Source organism: Thamnophis elegans, chromosome 2 (assembly GCF_009769535.1).
Source record: "Thamnophis elegans isolate rThaEle1 chromosome 2, rThaEle1.pri, whole genome shotgun sequence".
Lineage (NCBI taxonomy): Eukaryota > Metazoa > Chordata > Lepidosauria > Squamata > Colubridae > Thamnophis > Thamnophis elegans.
In genome coordinates this window covers 169,963,195-169,977,200 of record NC_045542.1, presented here as the reverse complement: position 1 = coordinate 169,977,200, position 14,006 = coordinate 169,963,195, and the positions used below count along the sequence as shown (strand labels likewise).

Sequence of the window (14,006 nt, the reverse complement as noted above, 5' to 3'; positions counted from 1 at the left end):
CTCAATGTTAAACCTGATTGGGAATTTGTAGAAAGAAAGGACATTGGTCTTACCTGAACGTCTATTTTCAGAGTAGGGAAGGGAATGGTCACACGCGGGTATTCTCAAAGCCTGATTGGTCCAAAGACTGAGAGCAAACACTTAAATACTGGTGCCTTCCAGTCCTATCCCAGTTTCCTCGAAGGCGAACGGTAGAACTGAAACGGCAAAAAACAAACACACAACAAAACCCCCGGGGACCACCTGGGCCCTCCCCTTGGCCCCGACAGAAAAAGCCTCAGGGCGGGTCGTGACCATTCCCTCCCCTACTCTGAAAATAGACGTTCAGGTAACACCAACGTCCTTTTTCCAGAGGAGGGGGAGGGGGAGGGAATGGTCACACGTGGGACATACCCAAGCTAAAGTCCCAGGGAGGGAGAACAAGAACCACTAGGGCCCAAGGGGAGCCTCAACCGCCACCCCCAGTGGACCCTCCAACCAAGGACGCACCCGCATACGCGAAAGCATCCAGACAATAACGCCGGAGAAAGACGCCAGAGAAGCTGCTTCTTCAAGTCGGACATAACTTTAAATGAAGGCTAAGCAAGTGACGCTAAGTCCCTCACCACCGTCCAGGCCTTCCGCACAGCCCTCAAGAATTGTCTAGCCCGTCAGGCCTGGGGATAAGTCTACTTTCGCCCCTCCCGAATGCCGAGTGAATGTTGAGTTTTACTGTTTTAATTTACCTTTGTTCACATCTCTTTTTGTATTGTCCTACACCCCCTTCCCCTTTGATTGTAAGCCGCCCTGAGTCCCCTCAGGGAAAAGGGCGGCCTATAAATATGCAATAAATACAAATACAAAATACAAAAGCCAAGTGGCCGTGCGATGGACGTTCCCAATGGGCCCCCACAGGCCACGCTGCCGTGGTTGCGGTGTAGCATGGGCCGTGAGCCCCAACGGGGCCGGCCTGCCGACCTGAAGCCCCATAGGCTTCCACAATGGCCTGATGCAGCTGACGCCAATGGTAGCCGAAGACACCCTCGAACCCAGCATCCCCGGCTGGAACGAAACAAACAAACAAAGCCCTGACCCACGGACCCCCCGGACTGCCGGAGGTAGATCCGCAGAGCGCGGAGCACGTCCAACCGACACCAGAGCCCCCCCTATCCTAGGAACGGGCCCGGGCCAGGCCGGGCAGGACGAACTCCCGAGCCTAATGACAGGAAGCGTTCACCTTCGGGAAGAAGATATGAGCAAGGCGAAACACCGTCCTGCTTAGGAGAGATGACAGGGGTGACCCCATCAACAGGGTGCCCAACTCCATATACGCTGGGCGGAGGCAACCACCCCAAGGGAAACTGCAGATGAACATACCGAAGAGATTCGAAAGGAGCCCCCTTCAAGCCCTGAGCACAAGGGGGAGAACTCACGGGGAACCCGCGGACAGAGGGAGACCCAAGAAGCCTCCCCCTACAGAGAAAGCTTGATCAGGGGAACCTGAGAGAGGGAAGAACCCCCACCCCCTCCAGGACCGAAAACAAAACCGCCACCAGGCGGCGCAACTCTTGTGGAGGCCCGTCGCCAAGGCCCTTCCCTTAGGAAACTCATGACGTTAGGAAGAAAGGTGGCCCTGCCGGGCGAAGGCCAGGAGGGTAACACCACCGGACAAGGACACCCAGGTGGAACAGCAGCTGTGGGCGGTATAAAGGCGCCGAGGCACCCCAAGTCACGAGGGACCCCAGCGGCCAGGCCAGCCCCCGCAACAGCTGCCGGGCAAGAGTCAGGGGACAGATGGAACCACAGGGACTGGGCGAAGCAGGCCCCCCCCCCCGCTGTCAGGCCAACCCCTCCCGCGGGAGCCTCCACGAAGGGGCCATCGACAGCCAGACAAGGTCTGCGAACCAAGGGCCCTTGGCCATAAGGGCCCACCACCACGACCAGAGCCCCCTATGGCATCCCCCTCCGGGTAGACCTGGAACCAGGGGGATGGGAGGAACTCATACCGAAGGCCCGCAGGCCACCTTCCCCCGAGGGTGCTCGCGCCCTCCGCAGACTAGGACAGGAAACAGGTGAAACCCTGGGGAAGAATGGAACTCGCGGGCGAGTGAATAGGTGCCCCAGAAGAGTGCCAAGCCGCTGACAGATCTGCCAAAAAACAACCACTGAAGGAGTAGGCCCGCGCCTTTGGCCAGAGCCGCCCGATGCAGCCGCTCCGCCAGGAGGCAGGGGAGCCCGTGGTGAGTCTCGACACCGAGGACAACCGGCATCCCACCGCCCAGACACCCAGGGCCAGAGCAGCCAGGCAGAGAGCCGGGGAAGGCCCCCCCGACAGATGTGGGCCTTGGCGGTCATTGTGCCCAATGGGGAAGCACGCGATGCCCCAACACCGGGGCCTGAAGGTAACACAGAGCCCCGCGGGCCGCCACTAGTTCCATCCCAATGACGAAGAGGTAAAGGTCCGAAAACGACCACCTGCCCTGAGCCAACCGGGAGCCCACCAGGGCCCCCCTGAACAGGTCCGTGTCCGTGATGACGCACGCTCTGTCTGGCTCCTTGAACTAGCAGTCCCGCCGAATGGCCGGGGCAGACACCACCCCGGCGAGACCCAGGCTACCCCCGGGAGGCGGAGGATCAGCAGAGAAGTGCACAGTCGCCCCCTCTGACCAGGAACGAGGCCCCCCAGAAGAGGCCAAGGGCCTGGCTCGCGGGACTATCTCTGAGCAAGAATCCTCTCACCCAAAAACTGAGATAGAGGGAGGACTGAAACTAAACGACTTTATCGAACGCCTTCCGTCAGCTGGCGTAGGCCGTAGCGGAGCTCCCTGGACAGACTTATCCCCTCCCCCGACATGGAGCCTATGACCGAAGCCAGGCATGTGAAAGGGGAGAGGCGGCTGCTGGGGAAGCCTGCCGAGGAAAATGAGACTCCGAAGCTTCCAGAAGGGGCGCTAAATATCCGAAAGACCTGAGTAGGATAGCCCCGCCTGAACCAGACACCGCCAAAGGAACATCGGAGCCCACAGGATGGGGTGTGGACGAGCCGCCCGGGCCTTTGCAGAAGCCCAGGGAGCAGAAGCCAGTCCGAAGGGAAGAGCCCTGCGGGAGGACCCCAGGAACCTGCGATGACCGGCCAGAATCGAGGTACGAAGATAGGCCCCTGTGAGAGCCACTGAGGCCAAGGAGCCTTCTGTCCGATATCCCGAAGGACGGAAAGGAGGGAGGACGCTCTCCTCGCCTGTGCACCAAAAACGGTGCAGATGTTTGAGGACCTGCCACACCTTCCAGCCACCCGTTCGAACCACGGACAGGTGGGAGAAGCATTCCAGGCCACGTTCATCCAGAGGAACTGCCTGCACCGCCCGAAGGCCGAGAAGAAGGGCGATGGTCTGAACCACCAGGCAGCGGCACCCCAGGCTCCAGGACGGAGGGAAAACCCCGAAGAGATCTGGCGGGGTGGAGAGAATCCAACGTGGGAGCGCGTCAAACAGTGGCTCGTGCCCAAGCGTCCGACGCCGCCCCGCCCCAAGGACTCGCCTAGTGGGATGACGGCCTCCAATGGGACGACCCGAGGTCAAGCCCCTTCCCCCAGCGGAAGGGGCGCTGCCCCCCCTGTGGCCGGACCGCCTGGACTGGAGGTGGGAGCCGTATCCGCTCCGAAAGGATGAGCTGGGCCTAACAAAATGGAAGAAGAGAATGCTGGTTATTGACATAATCAGAAGCCCCATACTGGCACATGACAAGAATGAGACTTAGAGCCGGGCTCAGCAGCTTCAAGCGGACGAACTGTCCCATGTCCCCATCCTCGGACCAGGGACGAGGCCCCCCCCAAAGGGACCAGGCCTCTCGAATGGAATGGCCGCCCAGTGTCAGTAGGCCGAGCCAGCCATCAGCCAGTGACACCGTCACCATAGCCCGGGAGATGTGACCTAAGTGGCCAGTATCCTGGACACAAGCTTGAGTGAACCCCGGTCGCCACAGGGGAAAAACAGGCGGGCTGCCCTGATCTAGAAGAGATCCAGGTGGCGTCGCTCGCCTGGGATATGAATGCGCTCCCAGAGCTGCAAAGGCCACGAGACCGTGGCCTGACTAAAACAGGAGGCCGAGGTCACGGATGGCGTCCCACACAGCGGCAATCGAGTGCACATCTAAGGAAGCTCAGCACACCTGATGGATACCAGGGCAGCCACTGGAGAGGTGACGGACGGCAACTGAACAGCCTAGGCAAGGGCCCATTTCACTCTAAGAGCCAGTGGCCAATGCTCCCAGGACAGAAAGTCGGGGGAATGCGCCCACTGTATAGTCAGCACCTCCCTAGTCAAGGGAGGAGCCGAAATCCCCTTCTAGTTCGTGGCCGCGGCAGAAACGTGGTCATGCCAGGATCCCTAGGTGGAGGAATCAAGGTCCCTCCCCACCTAGTCATGTTCTGTGCCCTGCCCAAGGGCATTGCAAACAGGTCTGGGCCAGGAAGCCCAGAGAATGGGCCCATCCAATGGAGCCACACCTCCGTCTCCAAGAAGGAATTGTTTACAGACCTGAGTAGGCCTTCACAAGACTCCCCTCGTCCGGGACTTAATTTCTGACGAGAGGGCAGACCTGGCATGTATTACTGAAACCTGGCTGGGCACAGAAGGAGGAGTCCCCCTTGTAGAGATGTGCCCAGAAGGATTTCAGGTGTTTCATCAGCCGAGAGCCCAGGGAAGGGGTGGCGGTGTGGCTATTGTTATCCGGGAGTCTCTAGTACCTCGTAGGGTCCCTGCTCCGGAGCTTGTCGGGTGTGAGACTCTGCTGGTGACGTTGGACCTCAAGGGTCAAGTGGGTCTGCTGCTAACGTACCTGCCTCCCAACTGCGTTGCAGCAGCCCTCCCCTCGCTCCTCGAGTCAGTAGCCGAGCTGGCAATTGAGTTCCCCAGGCTTATGGTTCTGGGGGACTTCAATTTGCCATCGCTCGGTGAACACTCTGATGGGGCGCAGGAGTTCATGGCTTCCATGACAGCCATGGGCTTGACCCAGGTAATTCGGGGCCCAACCCACTCAGCGGGTCACATGCTCGACCTCGTATTTCTCTCGGAGCAGTGGATGTGTGATCTTGGTCTGAGGGGAAATGAGACCATACCCCTGTCGTGGTCAGACCACTGCCTACTGAGGCTTGACTTCCGGAGGCCAAACCCCCACCGTAGGGAGGAGGAACCGACCAGGTGGTTCCTCCCCAGGCGACTGATGGACCCCTTGAGGTTCCAGACAGAGCTTGGGGTTATTCCTGATACTCTCGCCCACAGTTCGGCGGAGACTCTGGCTGCTGCCTGGTACTCGGCGGCATCGGAGTCTCTTGACCGGATTGCGCCACTACGGCCCCTCCGGGTCAGCGGATCCCGGAGACCCCCTTGGTTCACCGAGGAGTTCCGGGAGAAGAAGCGCCGGAGGAGACGCCTAGAGCACTTGTGGAGGTCCGATAAGTCCGAGTCGAACCGAGCACTATTAACAACTTGCACCAAGGATTACATCAGGGCACTTAGGGCAGCAAAAAGATCTCATATTGCCACCTTGGTTGCGTCCGCTGAGTCCCGCCCAGCCGCCCTGTTTAGGATAACCCGTTCCCTCCTAAATAGGAGGGATACGGGGGAACCCTTGCAGGTTAGAGCTGAGGATTATGCCCAATTCTTAGCGGACAAAGTTGCTCGGTTTCAGTCGGACTTGGACTCCACCACTGCAGATCCAGCCGGGACACAAGAGGATCACTTGGCAAACCATCTCTGGGTTGAGTTTCAGGATGTTGCCTCTGGGGACGTGGACAAGGCCATTCGAGCTGTGAGTGCCTCCACCTGTATTCTGGACCCGTGTCCCTCCTGGCTGGTTGCCAACAGCAGTGAGGTGACACGTGGCTGGATCCAGGCGGTCGGAACCGCCTCCCTTCGGGAGGGGCACTTCCCCGCCGCACTTAAAACGGCGGTGGTGAGACCCCTCCTGAAGAAACCATCCTTGGATCCAGCCATTTTAAATAACTACCGTCCTGTCTCCAACCTTCCCTTTGTTGGGAAGGTTGTTGAGAAGGTGGTGGCCTTCCAGCTTCAACGGGCCTTGGATGAAGCTAGCTACCTTGACCCCTTCCAGTCCGGCTTCAGACCCGGTTACAGCACAGAAACCGCTTTGGTCGCATTGACCGATGATCTCTGGAGGGCCAGAGATGGAGGCCATGCGTCCATCCTGGTTCTCCTTGACCTCTCGGCGGCTTTCGATACCATCGATCATGGTATCCTTCTGCGACGACTGCGGGAGGTGGGGGTGGGGGTGGGAGGCACTGTTTTGCAGTGGTTCTCCTCCTACCTCTCGGACAGGTCGCAGTCGGTGTTAGTGGGGGGACAGAGATCGTCCCTGAGGCCCCTAAAATATGGGGTGCCACAGGGTTCGGTCTTATCCCCCCTACTATTTAACATATACATGAAACCGCTGGGCGAGATCATTCGGAGGCACGGGATAAAATACCATCAATATGCGGACGATACGCAATTGTATCTGTCCGCCCCGTGCCAACTCAATGAAGCGGTGGATGTGATGAACCAGGGTCTGGAGGCCGTTAAGAACTGGATGAGCGCTAACAAACTGGTACTCAACCCGGACAAGACCGAGTGGCTGTTGTGTTTCCCTCCCAACAATTTGGCTAATGTTCCATCTATCAGGCTGGGGGGTCAAATTTTATACCCCTCAGATAGGGTTCGTAACCTAGGAGTCCTCCTGGATCCACAGCTGACCCTCGATCATCATCTGTCGGCTGTGACCAGGGGGGCATTTGCCCAGGTCCGCCTGGTCCGCCAGTTACGACCCTACCTGAATCGGGAGGCTCTCACAACAGTCACTCGAGCCCTTGTGATCTCTAGGCTGGAATACTGCAATGTGCTCTACATGGGGCTGCCCTTGAAGTGCATCCGGCGACTGCAGTTAGTTCAGAATGCGGCCGCGCGAGTGATAGTGGGCGCACCGCGGTTCGCCCACATAACACCCATCCTCCGCGAGCTGCACTGGCTACCTGTTGATCTCCGGGTGCGCTTCAGGGTGCTGTTGACCATCTTTAAAGCCCTTCATGGTAGTGGATCTGAGTACTTGAGAGACCGCCTTCTGCCGATTACCTCCCTCCGACCGATAAGATCGCACAGACTGGGCCTCCTCCGAATCCCATCTGCCAGTCAATGTCGACTGGCGACTACACGGAGGAGAGCCTTTTCTGTTGCAGCTCCGACCCTGTGGAACGACCTCCCCGTCGAGATACGCACCCTCACCACCGTCCAGACCTTCCGCGCAGCCCTCAAGATCTGGCTCTCCCAACAGGCCTGGGGATAAGTTTTTAATTTGCCCCACCCGAGTGTTGAATGTTGAATGCAAGTTGTGTTTTTATTACTTTATTTTGTTTACATATTGTTTATTTTGTATTGCACCCCCTCCCTAATGATTGTAAGCCGCCCTGAGTCCCCTCAGGGAAAAGGGCGGCCTATAAATCTTAATAAAAGTTTAAAAAAAAAAGTAGGCCAGGATAGGACCCCTGGCAACCAGTAGAAATAGCCGCTCACCAAGGGAGGGGGACATAGCCCCAAAACTGGGCGCGGCCCAGACCTCCATGCCTGGAAGTAAGCGGGGAACAGATCCAATTTTCCGTACCACCATAGGCAGAACCAGGCCCCTGGAGAGCCAACCTGCGCACGGGTTAGGACCCCCAGAAGCACCCTCCCAGGGATCCCCTGAGTGGGGGGGGGAGAGGGGGACCCCACTCCACCTGGGAAAAAAAAGGGGAAACCTGCCTGGGGAACCCATGGCAAAGGAGGACTAAACCCCTAGGAGTGGATCGGGCCAAAAAGGACCTGAGGAGAGGCCAAACCCAGACCCTGGGATAAATGAAAAAGGCCCACACATATAGATCTTATGCATATCCCCAGAGAGTTTTACAGCCCTCTGTTAGGCCGCTTACAGAAACAGTTCTCATTTGCTAACCTCTGAAGGATGGAAGGCTGAGCCAACCCTGAGTAGGCCAGGATAGAACCCCTGGCCACCAGTAGAAATAGGTGAACGAAGGAAGACTAATATTTCAAGCTATTTAGCTCTCATCAGCTAGCCATCCCTTACTGGAATTGAACTAAGGCTATTTTACATGTTAGGCAATATAAAAACCTCTAAGCCACAAACACTGCTCCCGCAATATGCAGCCCCTGACCCTCTCCCACGAGAAGGGCTTCAGGGCAGAGGAAAGACTTGGGGGGGAACACCCAACCCCTCCCCCTGCAAAGGGCTTTTTCACCTCCCGCCAGGTCTGCCACCTGGTCCTGGGGAACATCCAAGCCCCCCTCCATTACCCCACTTACACGTCCAGCCGGAAGGAATGGAGTATTCCAAGGCTCTATAGGCCCCACCGGGACCTGGGCCTGCTGTCCCTGCTGCCTGCCATGCCAAAGGAAAGTGACCGCACTAGCCGCAATGGTCGTAGGTCAAAGCGCGATCCTTGTGCACGTGGCGACCAAGGCAACATGGCCGCTGGAACTCTCACTTCCAATCCAGCGGCTCTGCCGTGCTGAGGCAGGCAAGGTCCATGCTGAGCCAGGCAAGGTCGCAGGAGGCCACACGGCCTCCAGGCACGCACTCACTCCCCCAGGAACACTCGTAGCGGTCCGAGCCGAAAGGAGAACGCGGCAGCCACCCGAATCAAATGGTGGCTCCGCAAGCGGCTCGCATGCGCCTCGTGGTGCTGCTGCTGCATCTCCTGGCTGTTTAAAGGAGCAAGCAGCCTCTCCAGCAGCTGGAACAAGAGCTGGCACCCCCGCAATCCCGGGGATAGGGCTGAGGCTCTGGGCCCACGGGGGGGAGGCAGCATGCCACACAGGGCCCTCCCCAACCGCCCGGGGCAGTAAACTCTCCCTTGGGGCCGCAGCTGCAGAATTTAGTAATTTAGAGAAGCTTTTTAAAAATGCCCAATTAAACCAAATGAGACCAAATTGGAAAAAAAGTAAATCCTACCATGGGATAATTCTCAACAGTTCTGGGACCAGAAAAGACTGAGAGGAAACTGGGATAGGACTGGAAGGCACCAGTATTTAAGCGTTTGCTCTCAGTCTTTGGACCAATCAAGCTTTGAGAATACCCACGTATGACCATTCCCTCCCCCTCCTCTGGAAAATGAAGTATGCAAATATCTTTTAATGAGTTTCACTGTTTCAGGGCATGTGTTTTACCCTCAAAGGCACCCTGATGTACATTCCAAGATCTCCTTCTGAACTTTCAGGTCGGTGGTCTCCTCACGGATAGAATAGACATAAATACATTCACAAAGAAGGAAAGGCCGTTATTGTCAAGTAATGAGAAGATAAATAAGCAGCTCCTGTTCTGAAGGAAAATAAGAAATAAAAAGGAAGCAACTCACAAACGTACCAGGCAATTATCCAGAAATAACCACAACCCACAGAGTAGGAGTTCTCAAATCCTCTCATTTTTATTTGAATTGGAAAAATACATGTGGAGAACAAAAACTTAAGCAAACTATAACATAGTTAGTTCGAAGTCGTTTCAAAGTAGATCATAAATCAGGCCTTTTTTTTAAGTTGCAGGAGCCATTCATTGAGGAGATTTCAGCAGAGCTCCAGGGAAGAGGACATCCATCCAATGATTCTGAAGAGCTTCTTTTCAGGAGGATCCAACTGGGACTACCTTGCCAGGTAGGTGTAAGTTTCTTCTGTGAAGTTTAAACACCTTCATTCATGAGCTTCTTTGTAAATCAAAGGCCGAGTCTCTGTGAATTTCAATCCTGCTGTCCCCACAGAATGACCCAGTGAGCCTTACTAATTCAACCTTGAAGATGATCCTAGGAATGCAAACGAAGGTCAATTCACAAAAGTCTTGTACTCTCGAAATGTGTTGGAACAGTTTAATCTTCCTTAATATGTTTCAAAAGATATCTTCAGGATCATGTGCAACATGATGAGCCAAGGTGGCGCAGTGGTTAAATGCAGCACTGCAGGCTACTGCTAGATCAGCAGGTCAGCGGTTCAAATCTCACCGGCTCAGGGTTGACTCAGCCTTCCATCCTTCCGAGGTGGGTAAAATGAGGACCCAGATTGTTGGGGGCAATATGCTGACTCTCTGTAAACCGCTTAGAGAGGCCTGAAAGGCCTATGAAGCGGTATATAAGTCTACTGCTATTGCTATATTGCTATTGCTATTTTGAAATAGGGCAGATAAAAATTCCTAGTAGGTATGTCATGTTTTCTAATAAAAGAGTGTTTTACTGGGCCAGAGAGAGAAGCCCAGAGGATTCCCTGCACAAAATCTTTTTGGCAAATTCTGCCAGGCCAGGGGAGGAGGGATGGTAATGGTGATCCCCAAGCAGTGCCATTCTGCAACTTGGATGCATCTAACCCATATTTTGTGCCTTTAAAAAAGCAGCATGGAGGAGGTGGAGGGGGGCTTCCCACCCTTAAGTGTGTGTGTTCATATGCCAGAAGAAAATGTCCATTTGGTTTCTTACAAAGCTCTCTTTTCTTTTGGAATTAAGAAAGAAAACATAAGAGAGGACTGTCACACGGGGAAGATATTTTTTTGTTTCTAGGGCTCTGATCCCTTTGAGGTGGTGGCTGTGGACTTCACAGAGGAGGAGTGGGCACTGCTGGATTCTAGCCAGAAGGCCTTCTGCAGGGAAGTCATGCTGGAGGTTAATATGAATATGGCTGCTCTGGGTAAGGATCCTCTTTGCTCTGGGTTCTGTTGTTTACTTGCTTTAAGTGGGAACTAAAGAGAGAAGATACATGCACTCAGTTGCATACGATGATGAGAACTCTAATGACTACCACCTGTAAAATCTTTCCTAATCTCAGGAAAATCAGAATCACAATGTATAAAGTAAAGGTTCCCCTCCCACATATGTGCTAGTTGTACCCAACTCTAGCGGTGCTCATCTCCGTTTAAAAACCGAAGAGCCAGCGCTGTCCGAAACGTCTCCGTGAACATGAGGCTGGCATGACTAAATGCCAAAGGCTCATAAAACACTGTTACCTTCCCATCAAGGGGGTCACTATTTTTCTACTGGCATTTTTACATGCTTTCAAACTGCTAGGTTGGAAGAAGCTGGGACAATTAACGGGAGTTCACTCCGTTACATGGCACTAGGGATTCAAAGTGCCGACCTTTCTGATTGACAAGCTCAGCATTTTAGACACTGAGCCACTGCGTCCCACTCACAATGTATAGTATGTGGCTAATATCCAGTGGACGCCCACATGTGCAAAAGTCTCATACACTTCCCTTTGCTTCCCTTTAACTGCCAGTGGCCCTGGATTATAAACCAGCCGAGCCATTACATAGTAATTTTGTCCAAAGTTGTCCTCACAGCCACTCTTCTACAAAACAACAAGGGCCTTTTCAGAAATGTCCACCATACCATTGTGAAAGGCCTTAGATTCAAATGCTTGAGCAGATTGACCTAACAACAGTGTAAAGCCGTCATATGGGTCAGTGCTGACAAAACTCTTGGATATCATTAAGAGCGTCCTACATAACATTTTCAACCCAACATCTCCTACTTTGACAATTTGTTGTTACCAATGCTCATGTCAGATGGGCATATTTCTGACTGGGAGATACACACCACCCCCACCATCATTTTAAATTCTAATGAGAATTTCTGCCTTTTCCCCCCCAAACAGGTGGTGGTGATGGGCTGGAGAATGAGAAGCAATGGAGGTTATTTAAACCACAATATGCAGTGTCTTCAAGGAGTGAATTCCTTACAATTCGTAATCTGGCGCACCATCAGGAGATCCCCTCAAATGACAAAACATATAGTTGCATGGAGTTTGGAAAGAGATTCACTGAAAGTAATGATATTAATTGCAATCAAAGGATTGACACAGAGGACAGACCATATAAATGCATGGAGTGTGAAAAGAGCTTTATTGACAAATGGCACCTTACTTTCCACCTAAGGATGCATGAAGCAGAAAGACCATATAAATGCATACAGTGTGGAAAAGCATTTGCTAAGAAAGGTCATCTTATTTGTCATGAAAGAATCCACACAGGGGAGAGACCATATAAATGCATACAGTGTGGAAAAGCATTTGCTCAGAAAGGTGATCTTATTTATCATGAAAGAATCCACACAGGGGAGAGACCATATAAATGCATACAGTGTGGAAAAGCATTTACTACCAAAAGTAAACTTATTAAACATGAAAGAATCCACACAGGGGAAAAACCGTATAAATGTATACAGTGTGGAAAAGCATTTGCTCAGAATGGTGATCTTATTAATCATGAAAGAATCCACACAGGGGAGAGACCATATAAATGCATACAGTGTGGAAAAACATTTATTCGCAAAAAGAATCTTACTTCTCATGAAAGAATCCACACAGGGGAAAAACCGTATAAATGCATACAGTGTGGAAAAGCATTTATTTGCAAAAGTAGTCTTACTTATCATGAAAGAATCCACACGGGGGAAAAACCATTTCAATGTACAGAATGTGGAAAGAGCTTTGCTCAGAAAGTACAGCTTAAATCTCATAACAGACTGCACAATGGGGACAGACCATATAAATGCATAGTGTTTGGAAAGAAATTCACTGAAAGTAGTGATATTAATTGCCATCAAAGGATTGACACAGAGGACAGACCATATGGAGTGTGAAAAGAGCTTTATTGACAAATGGCACCTTACTTTCCACCTAAGGATGCACGAAGCGGAAAGACCCATAAATACATACAGTGTGGAAAAACATTTACTTGGAAATATGATCTTATTAATCATGAAAGAATCCGCACAGGGGAAAAATCATTTCAATCTACAGAATGTGGAAAGAGCTTTGCTCGGATAGGACAACCTAATTCTTACAAAAGGACCGACACAAGAGAGAGAATATAAATGCATGTAGAGTGGAGAAAGCTCCAGCAATTTCAATAGAATAGGGCTGGAAGGGAACTTGGAGGTCTTCTAGTCCAATCCCCTCTTCCAGCCGGAGACTGTCAGGATTCCAAGTAATATCCCCAACAGAATCAAAACTAAGGCATTTACAATACATTTACTCATGAAGGAATTCAAAGTGGGGATAATCCATATGAATGCATGGAGTGTGGAAAGAGCTTTGGTCAGAAAGAACAATATAATTCTCATAAAAGGATTCACCCGGAATAGAGACGATATATATGCATGTAGTGTGAAAATGGTTTAACAATCACAAGTTATTCACGAAACAATCCAAAATGGTAAATCTAATGCATGGAGTATGGAAATAATTGTACTGGCAAAGCACATCTTATTCATCATGAACGGATCCATGTAGGGAGTAATACTTCTAAATAGACAAAGTGGAAAAGCCTCTAGTAGAATGTCTTATCTGAATTACTATTAGAGGATCCATACAGGGGAGAAATCATGTAAAGCAGGGAGCGTGGAAAACCTTTATTTGGGAACCACCATAATTCTCATAAAATCATTCGAACAGAAGAAACCGCATAAATCCATGGAAGGGACTTGAAGAACTTCTGGTTCCAAATATTTGAATTCATTCAGAGCAGCCAGGTTTTCCGTTGCTTGTTTTGACCTGCATTTGTGCTGTGGCAGCAGAGATGAAAAATCAGAACTAAGCCCTTCAGTTTCCTGCCTTTTGCCCATCACCATCTCACCATCTTTTCCAAACTGAGGATTGATGGCTTCCTTGACTTCCCTGTTAATTTAGCAATAGCACTTAGACTTATATACAGCTTCATAGTGCTTTACAATCCGTTCTAAGTGGTTTACAGAGTCAGGATATTGCATCCTCATTTTATTGGCCTTGGAAGGATGGAATGTTGAGTCAATCTTGAGCCTGGTGAGGTTTGAACTGCCAAATTACAGGCAGCTGGCAGGCAGCAGTAGTAGTGTGCACTACATTCTAACCACTGCGCCACCAGTTTAATTTACCTAAAAAACACTATAGGCAGAATCCACACGCATTTCTCAAATTTAGAAAGCCTTTCAATCTGCAGAGTTCTATTCCCACAAAATAGTACTCCTT

The 14,006-nt window shown here is 52.0% G+C and overlaps 1 protein-coding gene across 1 annotated transcript in view; it reads left to right on the top strand.

Annotated features, from left to right (window-relative positions):
* LOC116502587 (zinc finger protein 420-like) overlaps nucleotides 1-12,903 on the top strand; it is an 82,207-nt gene extending 69,304 nt beyond the window's left edge. Inside the window, exons 8-11 of the mRNA XM_032208463.1 lie at nucleotides 9,558-9,671; nucleotides 9,776-9,835; nucleotides 10,562-10,688; nucleotides 11,655-12,903. Coding sequence (XP_032064354.1) covers nucleotides 9,558-9,671; nucleotides 9,776-9,835; nucleotides 10,562-10,688; nucleotides 11,655-12,640 — 1,287 coding nt within the window. The 3' untranslated portion in view covers nucleotides 12,641-12,903. The remainder of the gene's footprint in view (nucleotides 1-9,557; nucleotides 9,672-9,775; nucleotides 9,836-10,561; nucleotides 10,689-11,654) is intronic.
* The last annotated feature ends 1,103 nt before the right edge of the window (nucleotides 12,904-14,006 follow it).